The sequence below is a fragment of the Bos indicus genome, chromosome 13 (assembly GCF_029378745.1).
Source record: "Bos indicus isolate NIAB-ARS_2022 breed Sahiwal x Tharparkar chromosome 13, NIAB-ARS_B.indTharparkar_mat_pri_1.0, whole genome shotgun sequence".
Taxonomy (NCBI): Eukaryota; Metazoa; Chordata; class Mammalia; order Artiodactyla; family Bovidae; genus Bos; species Bos indicus.
The window spans coordinates 51,862,674-51,883,229 of NC_091772.1; the positions used below are offsets into that span (position 1 = coordinate 51,862,674).

The following is a 20,556-nucleotide window of genomic DNA, read 5'->3' on the forward strand; positions in this document are numbered from 1 at the left end:
TACAATGCAGTCTTTCTGCTAACATTCCCCTTTTCTCACTTTGAGACACTCACCCTGTGGTTGTGCTGCTATGGGGGTGATGCCCAAGAGCTATCTCTGATATCACATACTTAGCATCATGACTTGTCTGCCAGATGGATCAGAAGACACGGGAATAGACAAATCAAAATGGACAAGAGACAGCTCTTGTGAAGCAGCTGGGGGATGCAAAATCTGATGTTGAAATAATCTTGCTGTGAATCTAATGCAGTGATTCTCAACTAGAGGGTTTTATCCCCCAAGGGACATTTGGCTGAAGACATTTTTGATTGTAACAGCTGGGCAGAGTGGGTAGAGCCAGAGATGCTGCTAAGCATCCTATGATGCATACATAGGCCAGCTCCTCACAACAAAAAATGTTCTGGTCTAAATGTCAGTAGTGCTGAAGTTGAAGAACCCTGGCCTAGTGTATATGAAAATTCTTCTAATTTCTTAGTAAAGTCCTTAGTAGTATCTATCATTAGAGATTTGTTAAAGTTTTTCTTTTTATTAGTGTGGAAAGAGCAGGCTGAAATTATCCCTTCTAGTAATTTTTTTTAACTCAAATTTAGTTTCAGATTCTGATGTTAAAAATTGCTTTCTTACACTGTATAACATCTACTGGTTTGGAAATAATTCATTTTGGCAGCTCATTGAGAATTATAAAAAGGCAGATGCTTGTGCAGCCACACATTTCATTCACTGTAGTCAAGGTTGCTAAGGACACTACAATATTGAAATAAAAGAAATAGTTTAAGTCCTCAAAAGTCCTCTTTTCTGCTTATCTCTGTCTTTATCCTGTCGCCTAGCACAATGAAGGCTTGTAATGAGCATTTTCTTCCAAATTAATTCATTTTTTAAATCCAAATAGCTAGAAAGGTGAGTTTACCAGATTTATCTTCTGCGTTACAATCCCTAATTATCTGAAAGAAAAAGAGGCAAATACAAAGAATTTATTAAAAAAAAACTTTTAAAATAGTTTATATGTTCATCCAGTTCTCTTACGCTTTCTTCTTTTACCTGCCTGTGTACTCTGTTAAAATTTACTTGTGGTGATAACCTTAGTCCTGTGAGATCCAAGCATGCTTCATTCGGTTTAGTGGCTGTTGCATGATTTCTTTTACTGGATCCTAATTCTTTGCAGTATGTTGTACATCAGTATAGAGTACAGTCGACACAGGAAGCTCTCAGTGATGTCAAACTCTCACTGTTAAGCAGGTCAGCTACAAGTGATTCAGAGTAAGTCTCCCAGAAGGATGAGAGGGCGGACTCTTTCCCATCCCATGGTGCCTTTTAAGTCCAGCACTTAGCTGAGAGTCAGCAGTGAAGAGGCTGCTCCATTCTGTGATCCCTTGAACACCTTGGATCTGACTGAGTGTGGAGCTTAGAGTGATTTTATAGGTCATAATCATAGAGCTTTATTTCATGAGGCCACCCAGCTGTGTAGTCAGCTGACATCAGTATTCACTGGGCTTTATGTTTTTGTAGATTATTATCTGTCACACTGTGTTACATGTTAGCATTGCCCTAAGCCTGGTGCCTCAGTTGCTCTCTGCTCCCATGCTCCTTTCTCATTTCCAGCCATCTCCTCCAGCCCTTTCCCAAATATTGTGTTGTTAGAAAGAGGCCTAATGGCTCTGGTATCTGAGGAGCCATAGAATGAAGCCTCTGCTTTTCTTCTGAAAGTGTGACACTTTCTTAGTGTTTAAACTGTTTTAATATTCCTGCCCTATTCCTTGGCTCATTTGTTAGTGTGTGTTAGTTGCTCCGTCGTGTCCAACTCTTTGTGACCCCATGGACTCTAGCCTGCCAGGCTTCTCTGTCCATGGCATTCTCCAGGCAACAGTGCTGGAGTAGGTTGCCATTCCCTTGTCCAGGGGTCTTCCTAACCCAGGAATCAAACCTGGGTCTCCCACATTGCAGGCAGGTTCTTTACCATCTGAGCCATCAGGGAAGCCCCCGTTTGTTAGTTTACTTGGTTTTATTTGCACCTTTGGGATTGCTTTGTTTATTTGACCCAGCAACACTGATTGTTATTCCTTGTATCTGTGAGCTGTTGATCTATTTATAGAAGCCTTGTCCACTTGCCTTTCCTTCCTTCCTTTCAGCCTCTCCTGTGTACAGAGTTCACCCTTGTATATAGTAACCTTTCCCAGGTCACAAGGAAAGTGATGTCCTCAGGCCCACAATTTGCCTTGACCCAAACTAAGAGCTTTAGACACTGATGTATGCAGGAGAACCGGTCACTGGCCATATTCTGTGCTGTTTTCCTGCCTCAGTGACTTTTAGCTGCAGAGTTGCCATTTACTATTTATTTCCACAGTGAAGAACACAGCTGAGTTTGGTACAGCAGACTTTGCTTTGTTGAACTTTATGAAATGCACTGAAGGCTGTTCTTTTGACTTATTCTACCATAACCAGAGCGCTACAATGGATGAAGTGTTGTGTGGGGATGAGGAAATCTTTGCTGTCCACACTTGAGTGTTCTACAGTCACTTTGAAGCATGTTGCCTAATTTAAAATTTTTCAGTTTAGAGTTTTGTTACGTTGTTTCTGAGGTAGTTTTAATGGTTTCACAGATTATGTGGGCAGAAGGTGTCTAAAGGAAATCCTCTGACCATCTTGTGTTTTAATTTTGTTTTCTTACAGATGTGATTATATTGATTAAATCAGATAGTGTCCATCTGTACTGTAATCCTGTAAATTATCGCTATCTGTTACCCTATGTGGCCCATTGGAGAAATCTGCATTTCCACTGCATGACTGAAAATGAGGTGAGGAGAAAATATAAAATAAAAACATAGAGACACTCTAAGGATACTTCAGGAAAAAATAGACGTGGAACAGAAAGTCCTTTAAAAAATTAAATTGGGGCCTTCCCTGGCAGTCGAGTGATTAGGACTCCGAACTTCCACTGCAGGGGGCACGGTTCAGTCCCTGGTTAAGGAAGTAAGATCCTGCATGCCATGTGGCATGACTCCGTCCCCACCCCAAATCAAATTGTGAAATGTGGTTTCACAAAAAAGTTGTTTTAGTGGAACTTTTCATATTTCATTATGAAGCTACCCCAGCAATAAATTACATGCCTGAAAAAGGCGAAAAGAACTGTTAAAATTGTGACCTAATAGTAGGCTTATGAACCTACCTTCCTGCCCTGCTTCTTCATCCCCAACTTGGGCCCATTTGCTCAGGCCTAGGAATGGCCCCAGGAGCCGTTCTGTGACATTCCCATGTTTGGATTTCTTGGTATTTGTTTCTTTTTCCCTTTGGACCCTTTCTAAGAGTTTGGATAGAAATCAAATTGGGGCTTAAGATTTAGAATTTCATGGAAGTTGGGACCCAGTGTAAGTTTAGAACCCTTTTTCCATATGAGCATTTGGGGAATTTGTTTTTGGCTGTGCCGTGTGGCATGCTGTACCTTAGCTCCTTAACCAGGGATCCAACCCATGCCCCCTGCATTGGGAGCTCTGAGTCTTAACCATTGGATCGCCAAGGAAGTCCCCCATTTGGGAGATTTTTGAGGATAAGTTTTATCTCTTGAATTTAGGTCTCTGATCCATTTTGAGTTGATTTTTGTGTGTGGTGTAAGGTAAGAGAATGATGTGTTTTTGATCAACAGACACAAAAAGCTGGCTTTAAAAATACCCTCTTGAAGGGAATTCCTTGGTGGTCCAGTGGTTAGAGCTCTGTTCTTTCACTGCCAAGGACATGCGTTCATTCCCTGGTCATAGGATTAAGATCCTTCAAACTGAACAGCATGGCTACCAAAAAAAAAAAACCCCTCATGGGACATTTGGGACAACTAATAAAAATGCAGAGGAAATATGGAATTTTATATGATATCTCATTAGAGCCTGATTCCTTTAATTTCCTTCTTTAGTATGAAGATGAGGAAGCTGCAGAAGAATTTAAAATTGCCAGCTTTGTGGACATGGTTCGAGACTGCAGTAGAATTGGCATTCCTTATAGCTCCCAAGGTGTGTATCTGACAGTCATCCATTTTAGAACCTTGCTGGGCTGGCGTATGAGTCGAAAGTCCTTACTTCTCCTTTCAGTGGAGACATTCATCTGGAAAACCCATTGATCTGTTTTCAGTAAAGGCAGAGAGGATCGGGCAGAATGAAATCTTAGGACTTTGCTATGCAAGTTTTTGTTCATAACTGAAGTTTCTGCAGCATCACAGCATGCTACCAGCAATCAGATTGAAGGACTCATGAGGATCTAGTCTGTACCACTTATTAAAGATGAAATATAGTTGTGGCGCCTCTTGCCAATAAGAAATAGTAATTTGGGTAGCTGTTAAAAATATGCTGACAGTGATGCTCAAAAATAATGTATAGGGGATTTTCCTGGTGATCCAGTGCTTATTAAGACTTCGTGCTTCCATTACAGGGGGTGTGGGTTGAATCCCTGGTTGGGAAACTAATGTCCCATATGCTGTGGGGCATGGCCAAAAAAACAAGTGTAAAAACAGAGGGAAAAGATCAGCAAGTTTAGCAGTGCTTCTGTCTTTATCTACTAAAAGGAAAAAAAAAAAAAAAAAAAACTTGTACATTTAATGTTTCCTTCCTTATAATAATAGGGAAGGAAATATTTTGATTTCATACTTTTCCCTTGAGGAAGTTGGTTAGCTATGTGTTTTTTAAGGGAAAGGAGTCAAGTTTTGGTCTGTTAATAAATATATCCACTTAGGGATACAAGTCAGATATAATAGGCCACTATTTGTTTTCTTACTTTCCCTGGAAACCAGAATGTGAAAATATGGAGAAACTTGAATTTTTGTAACTTGTTTGTATTTTGTTTTTTCCTTGACTTTCATTTTGTATTTCTAGTGTTAATATCTAACCATTTTATCTGTTTCAGTTTTTGGTATTTTTTTTGCTAGATGAGGCTGTGGTGAACTTGTAAGAAATGATGCCTTTCTGAGCACATTAGATCAGGTTTAGACTGCTGTATTCAGGATGAAATTTGATACATGTTGTACTTGATTCCTCTAGGTCACTTGCAGATATTTGATATGTTTGTAGTGGAGAAGTGGCCTGTTGTACAGGCCTTTGCTCTTGAGGGCATTGGAGGGGATGGATTTTTTACCATGAAATATGAGGTATGTATGAAAAGCAGCATGTTTGGTTTTTCTGCCACTAAGCTGTTTTTATGAAGGCCCACAGTGTGGGTGTTCATTATAACACTCTAGAAAGCTGGGAGTGACTCCAAAGGGTATGGGACAGTTTAAAGTATTTGAAATGGAAAATTATTGCTGTTTAAGGCTAGTCTGCAAAGTGAGCTCCTATGGCCTTTATTCGTAAAGCTTCTCTCTGTCCTCCTTTTTTTCCCCATTCTGAGTTACCTATAGCACCCCAGGCTGACTCCTCATAACTTTTACTGTCCTATGTCACTTATATCTGTCATACCCACTTACCCACTCACCCACCCCTGGCCTCTGGATTGGAAGTTTCTGGAGAACAAAAGCATTCTTATTGTTGTTTGTATCTCAGAAGTTTGTATAATTTAACTATTTAAGGGCAATGAAAGGGAAAGTGCAGAATTTTGTATAAGTACTGTGTACTAGGGGCTTCCCAGGTGGTGCTAGTGGTAAAGAACCCACCTTCCAATGCAGGAGATGCAGGTTCAATCCCTGGGTTGGGAAGATCCCCTGGAGGAGGGCATGGTAACCCACTCCAGTATTCTTACCTGGAGAATTCCATGGACAGAGGAGCCTGGCAGGCTGTAGTCCATGGGATCAGAAAAGACTCAGACACTACTTAACAACTAAACAACAACTAAAGGAATAAAAAGATTAGCTTTTATGGTAAGAACAGTATCTTTTTTTTCAGTGTTCTGCATCTAGAAGATGACCAGTTAAGTATTGTTAAGTGAATTAATGAATGAGAACTGGAAGAGAGGATCATCTAGGGTATGCATTAGGAAGGATGACTTGGTATCCATATGCCTCCATAGGATCCCCACTGAAATGATCTGCTCCCAGTACAGGAAACCAGACGTGCTGGAAATGGGGCCATACTCTTAGGGATAGAGTAAGTGGGATCTTTGGAAGCAAGGTCCAGGACTGATTCTTTTGCCTCCTTCTGAGAAGTAGCAGTGTCCCTGAGAAATGATTGGAGGTTCACCTGGCAAACCCTGTAATGTAGAGGAACATGGGCTGTAGGGATGAAGAAGACACACACCACATCAGCCCCATTCTTCTTGCCCCAAACCAGTTTTCTCACATTTATTACAATAAAGTAGTAGAACATACACAAGGCTGTGGCAGCTGCCCCTGACAGCAGTTAACACCCTAAAATTTGGAAGAAGGGGGGCTTCACAGGTGGTAAAGAGCCTGCCTGCCAATGCAGGAGACACAAGATACATGGATTCTATCCCTGGGTCAGGAAGATCCCCTGAAGCAGGAAATGGCAACCTGCTCTAGTATTCTTGCCTGGAAAACTCCATGGACAGAGTAGCCTGGGGGGCTACAGTCATGGAGTTGCAGAGTTGGACGCAACTGAGCGCACACAGTTTAGGAGAATAGGGACTTGAAAGGAGGCATGCCATAGGACATAGAGAAGAACCTTAAAATTTTTAGTGATAATGGTAATGTTTATTTTTAGTTAATTGTATAAACTATGCATTTATACTGTCTTGTAGATGCCAGGCACTGTTCTCAGCATTTTGTATAAATTAATTTGGAAAGAAAGTGAAAGTCAGTCCTGTCTGACTCTTTGCAACCCCATGGACTATACAGTCCAGGAATTCTCCAGGCCAGAGTACTGGAGTGGGTAGCCGTTCCCTTCTCCAGGAGATGTTCCCAGCCCAGGGATTGAATCCAGGTCTCCCGCATTGCAGGCAGATTCTTTACCAGCTGAGCCACCAGGGAAGCCCATGAATTAACTTTAATTCCTACAATAACCCTCTGAAGTAGGTCTGTTACCATCCCTATTTTACAGAAAGTTTAAATGAATTTCCCAGGTCACAGAACTAGTAGCCAGTGAGTGGCAGGGCTAAAGCCCAGTCCAGAAAGTCAGGCTTCTGACCCTATGCTTCTAACCCCTGGGCTACCACTAGGTACTTGAAAAGCAGTGTGCTTGGAAGCTGGACAATTCATGCAGCTCAAATGGGGCAGGCCTCTGGCTCCTGCCTTGAGGTGCATCAAACCATGAAGTCAGATCCCAAAGGAACAAAATTCTTTTTCAGAAAAACTTTTACAAGGTAATGTAGATTTTTCCTGGAGGGTAGTGTTTTTAGGGGCAGTGAGGAGGAAACAGCATACATCATATAGTAAAAGTTACTCTAACTCTTCTTTCAGAATCCCTTTCTTTAGATCCTGCCCTTCTTTTTAGCCACTAATTTTCATTCTCTCAAATACTTTTCTTTGTCCCCATCTCATTTTCCCCGACCTCTCTTCTCTTCCTTACCCTGTCCTTCCTTGTCCTTTAAGGTATGCAGCAGTTTGGCCTAGTGATCAACTCTGCCATTATACTGTCTGCTTCTCTCTGATTGACGTATTAGAGGCCTGATAACTGCCTGAGCCAGAAAAGTTCCTGCCTCCTTTGAAAGCTAGGAGGAGAACTACAGATATAACTTAAGTTTTTAAACTTCTCTTTTATTGCATGCTTATACCCAGAGGAAAATCCTTAACTTAGAGGATGTTTTGTCCCTGTTGTGGTAGGTGCCAGCACGAGAAAGGAAACCAGACCCTTAGAGCATTTATTTGATATTTAGGCTGGGCCAGACTAAGTTATGGATACAGAGAACTCTTTCTTCCTGGAAGCAGTACAGGGTAGTTCTTCTGCTAGGGCTTTCCCCATCTCCAACTTCCTTCTTACTCTCCAGCTATTAGAACTGTGTGATCTGGTAATATAAATTTACATTAACCAACTCTTCAAGGGAGAATTCTAAAAGCAAACTTCTGAGTAATAACTACAGAGCAAGCATTCATTCACCTGCTAATGGACAAACATAAAAATTTTTGTACTGAAAAGTAGAATAAACCCTATGAAAAAATTCAGAAGATAAGAAGGAGACCATAGCATATTAGATGCAGGGATGGATCAGCATGATTTTAAAAAATATTTTCTCCAGGAAATAAAAATTGAGAAAAATATCATTTATACTTTTCAAGCATGCAGTTTTTAGAAAGAGAGGCAAGATGTGGTATTTAGAGCAAGCAGAATTTAAAAGAGAAGTGGATGGCATATGAGAAAATATTGTTCTAAGCCTCAAAATTCACTAGTAGAATTAAGATTTGAATTTCAAAATAGAAATCAGGGAGATTGGCCAAATGGGGAATATAAGGACCCTGAGCTCATCCCCTCTCCCAAGCACACCAAAATCACAATTATTTGCAGAACAACCATTGATGAAAAAAAGACCATAACCTACCAGGAAGGACTTGCTACAGCTAAAGTCATAAGGAATGAACCAAAAGACAGGAAGGATGGACTTCTGATGTACTCAAGTCCCTTCCCCCAGGTAGGTGACCCACAGCTGGAGAATAATTACATTGCAGAGGTTCTCATAGAGCAGTGAGAGTTCTGCGCTCCATGGTGGCCTCTGCAGCCTGGCAGCCCTGCACTGGGAAGATGAGCTGCCAGAGCATTTGACTTGGAAGGCCAGCAGGGCTTAATTTCAGGAGTCCCACAGGACTGAGGGAAATAGAGATTTCTTTCTTACAGGGTATACACAAAGTATCACATACTCCAGGACTCAAGACAAAAGCAATCATTTGATAGAACCCTGGACCAGACTTATCTGCTGGTGTTGGGGAGTGTCCCAGAGAAGCAAGAGGCAATTGCAGCTCACCCTGGGGATATAGATGCTGATGGCAGCCATTCCTTGGGTGTGCCCTTCTGCCATGTGGACACTGGTGGTAATGGGCGCTGTTGTAGAATCCTCCCTTTCACTCATTAGAACCAAGACCTGGCCAATAAACATGTAGGAGCCAGTGCTGGGACACCCCAGGTGAAACTAATTGGGGGGAGGAACAGCCCCATCCAGGAGGAACAGCCCCATCCATAAGCAGGCAGGCTACCTAAAGATTTCCTGAGCTCTCAACCACCTTTAGACTTACCCCTGCCCACCAGAGGCCAAGACCCAGCTCCACCCACCAGTGAGAAGGCACCAGTCCCAGGATCTCCTGATCCCTGACCCTGCCCTCCAGGAAGCCTGCTGTGGCCTCTGGACCAGCCTCACCAATCAGGAGTCAGACACCAAATGCAGAAAAACCAGACTTCCACAGGCTGTGAATCCAGCCTGCACAAAGCAGGCCCTGACTTAAGACCACGTTGACCCTGGCCCTGCCCACACTAAGAGGCAAATACAAGCTTTAGGATATCCTGAACCACAAACGCAACTGTCACTCCCCTCTCCCAGTAATCTGACACCAGCTCTGAGATACCTGGGCCCAGAAACCAGACTCCAGGACCCAGATCTACCTGTTAGTAGTCTGGTACTAACCCCAGGACCTGGCTTCACCCACTAACAGTCTTAGAGTCTTATGGATCCTGACTCTTCCTACCAATGAACCAGCACGAGTCCTGGGGCTCCCTGAGGTTCTCCAGCCCACCAACCTGCAGCCAGCAGTCTCTGCACAAGGCAGGGCCTGGTAACCACCTGGACCAGGTGCCAGCAAAGTCTTACCACATCACCCAAATAGCCCTCCACAAAAGAGGGACCCATGCAGCCAACATGGGGAAACCCCTGGAACATATAGCTTGGGTGATGAGAGGGGTGTACACTGTTGAGATACATAGAATGTCTCCTACAGAAGGCCTCTTCTCTAAAGTCAGGAAACATAACTAGCCCACCAGATAAGTAATACATACAGCAGCTTAGGCAAAATGAAATGACAGAGAGACATGTTCCAGTCAAAGGAGTAAGAAAAAAAACCCAGAAGACAAGTGAAAAGCTTAGTTTTCCCAAGAAAGAGTGAAGGTAGTGATTGTAAAAATGATCAAAAAATGTGAGAGAAGAATAGATGCACAGAGCAAAAAACTGTAAGTTTTTAACAATGAGAAAATATAAAGAACAGCTGTAGATGAAGAATACAATTAAAATGAAAAATACATTAGAAGGAATCATCAGTTTAAATGATATAGAATGGATCAGTGAGCTGGAAGACAAAGTAGTGGAAATCACTGATGCTAAACAGAAAAAAGAATGAAATGACATATAAGAGACCTCTGGGACAACATCAAGCACACTAATATTTGCATTTTAGAAGTCTTAGAAAGAAAGGTGCTAAGAAAATCCCTGAATACTTAAGAGCCATAAACAGTCCTTCAAGACCAGGAAGTGCAGAGAGTCTCATATAGGATTAACCCAAAAAGAACACACCAAGACACACTGTAATCAAAATGTAAAATTTAAAGAGAGAATATTAAAAGTAACAAGACAGAAGGAACAAATAACATAAAAGGTAACTCCCATAAGGCTGTCAGCTGACTTTTAAGCAGAAGTCCTGCAGGCCAGAGGGAAGTGCTGTAAGTTTAAAGTGATGAAAGGAAAATACCTATGAGCATGAGTATGCTACACAGTAGTGCTCTCATTCATATTTATTGGAGAGAGTAAAAGCTTTGTAGACAAGCAAAAGCTAAAAGAGTTCACCAAACCAATTTTACAAGTGTTAAAAGAACTTCTCTAGGTGAAAAAGAAAAGGCTATTACTCTAAAAACATGAAAATTCTGAAATGAAAAAGGTAAAGGAAAACATACAATAAAGATAGGAAATCATCCATGCATGAACCTCTTAGGAAGGTTTAAAGACAAAAATAGTGAAATCCACAGTATCTACAAACACCCACAATAAGCAGTTAAAGGGTACACAAAACAATTAGATGTAAAATACGATACTGAAAATAGTAATTGAGAGGGGAGGAGAGTATACGCTGTGGGATTAAGATGCATTTGAAATTAAGAGATCAACAACTTAAAAACAGTTAAGTATGTACATAGAACGTTATATTAAAAACCTCATGATAGCCACAAACCAAAAATCTGTAATAGATATACACAAAAAATAAAAATCCAAATACAATACTAAAAATTGTCACTAAATCACAACAGAATTAAGGAAGAAGGAAGGGGTAAAAGGCCTACAAAAGTAACCCCAAAACAGATAACAAAGTGGCAATAAGAACATACATATCAATAATTACCTTAAATGTAAATGGACTGAATGCTCCAATCAAAAGACACAGAATAGCTGAGTGGATACAAAAACAAGACATATGTGTGTGTGTGTGTGTGTGTGTGTGTGTGTGTGTGTGTGTGTACTGCCTAGAAGAGATCACTTCAGGTTTATAGACAGACTGAAAGTAAGAGGATGGAAAAAGATATTCCATGCAAATAAAAATCAAAGCCAGGGTTGCAATACTTAGACAATAATAAGCCCTAAAATAAACGCTGTTGTAAGAGATGAAGAAGGATACCACATGATAATCAAGGGATCAGTGCACTAAGATATAACAATTATAAATATATCTGCACTGAATATAGGAGCAACTAAATAGAGAATTGGACTATAAAGAAAGCTGAGCACTGAAGAATTGATGCTTTTGAACTGTGGTGTTGGAGAAAACTCTTGAGAGTCCCTTGGACTGCAAGAAGACCCAGCCAGTCCATCCTAAAGGAGATCAGTCCTGGATGTTCTTTGGAATGTCTGATGTTGAAGCTGAAACTGAGATACTTTGGCCACCTGATGCGAAGAACTGACTCATTGGAAAAGACCCTGATTCTGGGAAAGAGTGAGGGCAGGAGGAAAAGGGGACGACAGGATGAGATGGTTGGAGGGCGTCACAGACTCAATGGACATGAGTTTGGGTAAGCTCCGGAAGTTGGTGATAGACAGGGAGGCCTGGTGTGCTGCGGTTCATGGGGTTGCAAAGAGTTGGACACGATTGAGTGACTAAACTGCCTGAAATACATATATCAGATATTAATGGACAGAAAGGGAGAAATTGACAGTAACACAATAATAGAGAATTTGAACACCTCAGTTACATCAATGGACAGATCATCTGGACAGAAAATCAATAAGGAAGCACTGCCCTTAAATGACACATTGGACCAAAGGGACTTATTTGGTAAGAGTATTCCATCCGAAAGCAGCAGAATACACATTCTTTTCAAGTCTACGTGAAACATTCTGGAGGATAGGTCACATACTAGGCTACAAAACAAGTCTTGGTGAAGAAAATTGAAATCATATCAAGCATCTTTTCCAGCCACAATACTGACTAGAAACCAACTGCAATGGGGGAGAAAAATGGTAAAACCCTCAAAACACATGGAGGGTAAACAATATGTTACTTAACAACAAATGGATCACTGAAGAAATCAAAGAGGAAATCAGAAGTTACCTAGAGACTAATGAAAATGAAAACATGACAATTCAATACCTTTGTGTATGCTAAGTGTGCTAAGTCACTTCAGTCATGTCTGACTCTGTGGCCCTATGGCCTGTAGCCCACCAGGCTCCTCTGTCCGTGGGATTCTCTGAGCAAGAATAGTGGAATGGGTTGCCGGTGCTTTCCTCCAGTGGCTCTCTTGTCTCCTCCACTGGCAGACAGGTTCTTTACCACTAGCGCCACCTGGGAAGCCTCCTCAATACCTATAGTGAAAGTGTTAGTCGCTCAGTCATGTCTGACTCTTTGCAACCCCATGGACTGTAGCTTGCCAGGCTTCTTTGTCTGTGGAATTTTCTAGGCAAGAATTCTGGAGTGGGTAGTCATTTCCTTCTCCAGGGATCTTCCTGACTCAGGGATCAAACCTGGGTTTCCTGCCTTGCAAGGAAAATTCTTTACTGTCTGAGCCATCAATATCTGTGGGACACAGCAAAAACAGTTCTAAGAGGGAAGTTTGTACCGAAACAAGCTTACTTCAGGAAAAAGATAAATCTCAAACAACCTACCAGTGTGAGTGAAATTGCTCAGTCGTGTCCTACTCTTTGTGATCCCATGGACTGTAGCCTACCAGGCTCCTCCATCCATGGAATTTTCCAGGCAAGAGGACTGGAGTGGGTTGCCATTTCCTTCTCTAGGGACCTTCCCGACCCAGGGATAGAACCCAGGTCTCCCGCATTGCAGGCAGATGCTTTACTGTCTGGGCTACCAGGGAAGCCCACCTTACACCTAAAGGAACTATAGAAAGAACAACAAACAAATCCCAGAGTAAGTAGAAAGAAAAAAAACATAGAGACAGCAGAACTAAATGAAATAGAGACTAAGTAAAAATAGGAAAGATCAGTTAAACTAAAAGCTGGCTCTTTGAAAAGATAAAATTGTTGCGTCTTTAACCAGATGCATCAAGAAAAAAGGAGAGGGTCCAGATCAGTAATGTGAGAAGTGAAAAAGAAGTAACAACCAACACCACAGAAATACAGAGAATCATGAGAGACCACTACAACAACTACATACCAGTAAAGTGAACAAACTAGAAGAAATCAACCAATTCTTAGAATGGTACAATCTCCCAAGAAATAAAAAATATGAACAGACCAGTTACCAGTATTAGTATTTAATCAGTTCAAAAATAAAAAATAAAAAACCACACACAAACACCTTCCAGAAAACATTAGAAGAGGACCAGATGTCTTCACAGGTAAGTTCTACCAAACATTTGAAGAGTTAACACCTATCCTTCTGAAGCTATTCCAAAGACGGCAGAGAAAGAACACTTCCAGAATCATTCTGTGAGGCCAGCATCACCTGATAGCAAAACTAGACTAAGATATCACAGAAGAAGAAAATAACAAGCCAATATTAGTGATGAACATAGGTGTGGAAATTGTCAACAAAATCTTCAGTTGATTGCAAAGCACATTTAAAGGATCCTACATCATGACCACATAGGACCTATCATTGGAAATTTTCAGTATCCCTAAATCAATCAGTGTGATACATCACATTAACAATGTGAAAACTAAAAAAAAAAAAAAAAAAGTGGTTATCTCAGTAGATGCAGAAAAGGCTTTTAACAAAATTCAACATCTGTTTATGATTTTAAAAAAACCTCCAGAAAGTGCACACTAAGGGAGCATACCTCAGCATAATAAAGGCCATACATAACCAAAAAAAAGGAATTAAGATTGGAAAGGAAGAAGTAAAGCTGTCACTGTTTGCAGATGACATAGTTCTCTACATAGAAAATCCTGCAGATGCTACCAGAAATCTACTAGAGCTCATCAGTGAAGCTGGTGAAGTTGCAGGATACAAAATTAATATACAGAAATCTGTTGCTTTTCCATACACTAACAGTTAACTATCACAAAGAAATTAAGGAAACAATCCCATTTACCATCTCATCAAAAAGAATAAAATACTTAGGAATAAATGTACGTCAGAAGATAAAAGAACTCAGGAAACAGACATTGGTGAAGCAAATTAAATACAACACAAATGGAAAAATACACTATGTTCTTGGATTGGAAGAATTAATATTGTTAAAATGACTATACTTATCCAAGGCAATATACAGATTCGATGTAATCCTTGTCAGAATACCAGGGTCTTTCACAGAAGTAGAACAAATCTAAAATTTGTATGAAAATACAAAATACCCCAAATAGCCAAAATGGTCTTGAGAAAGAGAGCTGGAAGGATAACAGTCCCTGACTAAAGACTGTACTACACTACTACAGTAATAATAGCAGTATGTCTTAATACTGACACACAGACATACATAGATCAATGAAACAGAATAGAGAGCTCAGCATTAAACCCATGCACTTAAAAAATAAATAAATCATGCACTTAAGGTCAGTTAATCTACAACAAAAGAAGCAAGAATATACAATGGAGAAAGGACAGTCTCTTCAGTACATAATAGGAAAACTGGACAGTTGTGTGTAAAAGAATGAAATTAGAACATTCTCTGACACCATATACAAAAATAAAGTGGATTAAAGACCTAAGTGTGAGACTGGAAACAATAAAACCAGAAGAAAACCTAGGCAGAACACTCTGACATTAATTGTGGCAATAGGTTTTTGGATCTGCCTCCTAAAGCGAGGAAAATAAAAGCAAGAATAGACAAATTGGGCCTAATTAATCTTAAACCATCAACAAAATAAAGACAGCCTTGTGAATAGGAGAAGATACTTGCAGATGATATGATTGATAAGGGTTAATATCCAAAATATGTAAACAGCTCATAGAACTACACATAAAAGAAAAAATCCAAAAATGGGTAGAAGAGCTAGAGACATTTAACCAAAGAAGACATACAGATGGCCAACAAGCATGTGAAAAGGTGCTCAACATCACTAGTCACCAGGGAAATGCAAATCAAAACCATAATGAGATTTCACCTCTTATTTGTCAGCATGACATCAAAAAGAACACAAATGTTGGTGAGGATGTAGAGAAATGGGAACACATCATACACTGTTGGTAGGAATATAAATTGGCGCAGTCACTGTGGAAAACAGTATGTAGGTTCCTCAAAAAGCTAAAAATATAACTACCATATAACCCAGCAGTTCCACTCCTAGGGAACTACTGGGTTTTATATATATATATATGTATATATGTATGTATGTATGTATGTATACATATATATGTTTACATATATGTAAACCCAAAACCACTAACTCAATACATGCACCCCAGTGTTCATAGCAACATTATTTACAGTTGTAAACCCAAAACCACTAACTCAATACATGCACCCCAATGTTCATAGCAACATTATTTACAGTTGTCAATATACGTGTGCTAAGTCACTTCAGTCGTGTCTGATTCTTTGTGACCCTATGGACAGTAGCCCACCAGGCTCCTCTGTCCATGGGGATTCTCCAGGCAAGAATACTAGAGTGGGTTGCCATGCCCTCCTCCAGGGGATCTTCCCAACCCAGAGATAGAACCTGCAGCTCTTATGTCTCCTCCACTGGGAAGCAGGTTCTTTACCACTAGTGCCACCTGGGAAGCCCATTGTCAATATACGGAAGCCACCTAAATGTTGATAAATAGATGAATGGAAAGAAGATATGGTATATATACGTATGTGTGTATATATATAGTGGAATACTGCTTAACCATAAAACGAAAACTTGGAACAACATGGGTGCACTTGGGAGGGTATTGTACTAAGTGAGGTAAGTCAAAGACAGGCACTTATGATATCACTTACATGTGCAATCTGAAAAATACAACACTACTATGAATAAAATGGAAAAGAAACAGACCCACAGATACAGAGAACTAACTAGTGGTTACCAGTGGGAACAGGGAAGTAGGGGAAGGCAGGATAGGGGTAGGGAAATGAGAGGTACAAACTATTATGTTGAAGATAAGCTACAGAGCTTAATTGTACAACACGGGGAATATAGCCAGTATTTTATAACTATAAATGTAGTATAACCTTTAAAGTTGTGAATCACTGTGTTATATACCTGTAAGTTATATAATTTTGAAAATCAACTGTACTTCAATATCAAATAAATTAAAAAAATGGACATCAAGTTCAGTACCTCAAAAATCTCATCAGTTGGCACACTTGTAAAACTGTTGCACGTTACAGAGAAAGGAGCCAAATAGGTTAAATCAATGAGGAAAAAGATAATAAAATGGAGGATAGAGAATGGAAAATGGTGATATCAAAAGTGAAGGTTATGTAATAGTGTGTGTTTATGTGTCACGGAGTGTGACACAGAGTGACAAGCAACCAGACATTTACCAACTGCCACCTCCTTAGTAGGAAAAACAAGGAACAAAGTGAGTGGGTGGAGTTTCTCTGTGGAAACTTGAAAACAAAGGTAACGCTTTGGGTAGTATAGTAAAGCTCTCTACATTTTGGTATTTAGAATATGAGGGAGTAGAGATCCTATAGCTGCCTCTTACATGTCTACTCTGCTACAAAACTTACTGGTACTTGACAAGCTCTGCTAAGAACAGAAAGCTTCCCATCAACATTTTTTTGAAAATATAAACAGGCAGTGAAAGCTCACCACACATTGGATTAAATCACCTGTAATTTGAAAGAAAAAGTCAAGATTTTTAAAAAATTCTGAATGTGACACAAAGATAATTTAAGATATAGGGGGAAAGTTAAGATATAAAACTCTATTTAGGATGCCTGGAGAAATGTAAGATTTGATGACCATAGAACAAGAGTTATTTTGTGATAAATGAATATAAGGAAAATATGAGCTCTGGGAAGTTATAAGTGATAAAATTAACAGAGCAATTGGGAGGGTAAAGTTAGGAAAATCTCAAAATTAAAAACTTTAGAAATAAAAGGAAATATGAGAAAAAACTTTAAAATCTTAGAGAACTTATCTATGATGTTTGATATCCTTTAAGTAGGAGGTCTAGAAGGATAGAACAGAGATACCAGAAGGGAGGAAACTTAAAAATAGAAGTAAACATTTCCAGTGATAATGATAAATAAAAGCTTTTAAATTAAATTGCTTAGCAAGCATCAGTGAGATTTTTAAAAAAGCTTAAATCTGTCTGTGCTTTTTTAAACAATAAGAATTAAAGAATATCATAAAAAGCTTCCAGGCAGAAAAAATAAGTCTTGTACGATAAGACAACAGAAGTTTGATTTCTCTCCTTCCCCAACCAAAACAAACAAACATTAAACTAACATTAAACATGATAAAAATGGTTTTTAAGACACTAGACGTCCGGCAAGGAGGTAATTCCCTTGAGAGAGAGAAATAGACAAGATGAACCCCAGGATTGTCCTAGCTTACTACAGTTGACCTTCAAAAAAATAGGAGTTTGAACTGCATAGGTTCACTTACACAGAGATTTTTTTTTCAGTGGTAAATAATATAGTACTACATGATCCACAGTGGGGTGAATCCACGGGCACAGAACCATGAATGCAGAATTGCTTTTACAGAGGGCTGACTGTAAGCTTTATTCATGGCTTTTCATCTGCAGAGAGCATCGATTCTCCCATGTTAGCATTAACACCCATGTCACTCAAGGATCAACTGTACTTTGAGAAAATTCCCAGGCCGTGGCACAGGAAGGGGGTACCCAGGTAGATCCCAATGTACTTCCTGAGCTGAGTAGATGCTGCTAAGATTCTGATGAGACCAAAGCATCTAGAGTACTAAAGAGGAAAGATTTCCCCCAAAACAGAACTCCCAAGGTCTGCGAAGATTCCTTTCCTCCTCCTCTGGCATCCCAAGTATTCAACAGAGTTTTGCTATATGTGCTTTTGTGTGACTTAACCACTGAAGTTGGAGGAAGAAAAACACAGGTGAAATTATTCCAGAACAGTTCCTGATGCATGCTTAGAGCTGGGAATAGTGCCTGTTCCCACCAATTAGGTGGGAACATAATTCATAAGGGGCATTGGATAAAGTCTTCAGGAGGGTTTTGTCTCAGTAGTGGGGAATAATCAGCCCTAGTATGAGCACTGCTCTGGACCCTCCTAACAATTTACAAAAGTAAGACCTGAAAGGATCAAACAGTTTTCAAGTAACTGCATTCCAGAATAAAGCACAAGAATATTTATAGGAATATGAAAATACCTGGTATCCAACAAGGTAAAATTCAGTGTCTGGCATCCAAAGATTATCACTTTACAGGTAAGTGGGAATATATGACTGATAATAAGGTAATCAGTCAAAATTGACCTGAAATGGACAGAAACATTAGAATTAGCAAACAAGGACATAAAACAGTTATTCTCATTGTATTCCATATGCTCTAGAAGCTAGAGGAAAGATTGAATGGGTTAAACAAATAGAAAATATAAAAAGGACCCAGATAGAACTTCTAGAAGTGAACATTGCAATATCTAAGATGAAAAATATACTAGATGGCAGTAACATTAACTTAGATCCTGCCAAAGAAGATTAATGATTTTTAAGCCATAGCAGTAGAAACCATCCAAGGTGAATGAAGCACAGAGAGACTAAAGAATCCAAAAGAATGGAAAGAGCATCAGTTTAGTTCAGTGGCTCAGTTATGTCCGACTCTTTGCGACCCCATGAACCGAGCATGCCAGGCCTCCCTGTCGATCACCAACTCCTGGAGTTAATCCAAACTGTTGGACACGACTGAGCGACTGAACTGAACTGAACTGAACTTGGTTATCTGGGTCATGATCTTTTTTGTGTACTACTTCTGTATATTCTTGCCACCTCTTCTTAATATCTTCTGCTTCTGTTAGGTTCATACCATTTCTGTCCTTTATTGAGCCCATCTTTGCATGAAATGTCCCGTTGGTATCTCTAATTTTCTTGAAGAGATCTCTAGTCTTTCCCATTCTATTGTTTTCCTCTGTTTCTTTGCATTGATCGCTGAGGAAGGCTTTCTTATCTCTCCTTGCTATTCTTTGGAACTCTGCATTCAAATGGGTGTATCTTTCCTTTTCTCCTTTGCTTTTTGCTTCTCTTCTTTCCACATACCTGAATGGTCTAGTGGTTTTCCCCACTTTCTTCAATTTAAGTCTGAATTTGGCAATAAGGAGTTTACGATCTGAGCCACAGTCAGCTCTTGGTCTTGTTTTTGCTGACTGGAAAGAGCATCAGTGATTGCCAAATCAGTCATAGGACAGAATAAAGACATTTTTAAACTTAAAAAAATTTTTTCCTTCCATTAATCTTTTCTTAGAAAGCTATTGAAGGATGTGCTCTAACAAACAAGGAAGTCAGCCAAGGAAGAGGAGACAAATTAAGCCACGGGATCAAATCCATCATGTGAAAGCTTCAGAATGAAGCTGGAAGAAAGAGAGAGATTATCTGATATCTTTAAACCAGTGGTTCTCAATTGGAATGATTTTGCTGTCTCATCCCTCTCCTCCCCCCAATATTTGGACATGCTTTTGATTTGCCTAGACAGGGAGGGTCATTGTTATAGGCATCCAGTGAGTAAGAGACCAAGGATGTTGCACAAAACAATGCAAGGGCATCCCCTCACATCGAAGAAATAACTGGCCCTCAAATCACAGTAGTGTTTCTATTGAGAAACTCTAGTGTAAGGAGATTAACTGTGAGCAAATTAAGTGGGAAAGGTAGAAAAAAATTTAGGATTGATTTTTTTTTTTAATATATATATAAAATACAAGTAAAAAAAAAAAGCTGTTGGTAGCTTTTGGAAAAACGAAATTTGTTTAAGAAAGTAAATAGTATGGTATGTACTAGGCGTGCAGTAAATTTTATATATTACATATATATCTTTAATATTGTAAATAATAACTACTAGTATAGCCAACGGAGAAGGCAGTGGCACCCCACTCCAGCACTCTTGCCTGGAAAATCCCATGGATGGAGGAGCCTGGTGGGCTGAAGTCCATGGGGTCGCTAAGAGTCAGACAAGATTCAGCGACTTCACTTTCACTTTTCACTTTCATGTATTGGAGAAGGAAATGGCAACCCACTCCAGTGTTCTTGCCTGGAGAATCCCAGGGACGGGGAAGCCTCGTGGGCTGCCATCCATGGGATCGTACAGAGTCGGACACGACTGAAGCGACTTAGCAGCAGCAGTATAGCCAAAAAAGTCATATCATGGTATTAGGTATGTGTATGAGAAAAAGTGAGAATGGGGATAAGTATAGCAGAGCTACATCTTTGTCATAAGTC

The 20,556-nt window shown here is 39.9% G+C and overlaps 1 protein-coding gene across 5 annotated transcripts in view; it reads left to right on the forward strand.

Moving 5' to 3' along the window:
- The window catches only part of DNAAF9 (dynein axonemal assembly factor 9), a 173,201-nt gene that overhangs the window by 33,979 nt on the left and 118,666 nt on the right, over positions 1-20,556 (forward strand). For all 5 annotated transcript variants that reach the window (XM_019971938.2, XM_070802139.1, XM_070802140.1 and 2 more), the window contains exons 4-6: positions 2,668-2,792; positions 3,899-3,995; positions 5,016-5,122. In XM_019971938.2, coding sequence (XP_019827497.2) covers positions 2,668-2,792; positions 3,899-3,995; positions 5,016-5,122 — 329 coding nt within the window. The remainder of the gene's footprint in view (positions 1-2,667; positions 2,793-3,898; positions 3,996-5,015; positions 5,123-20,556) is intronic.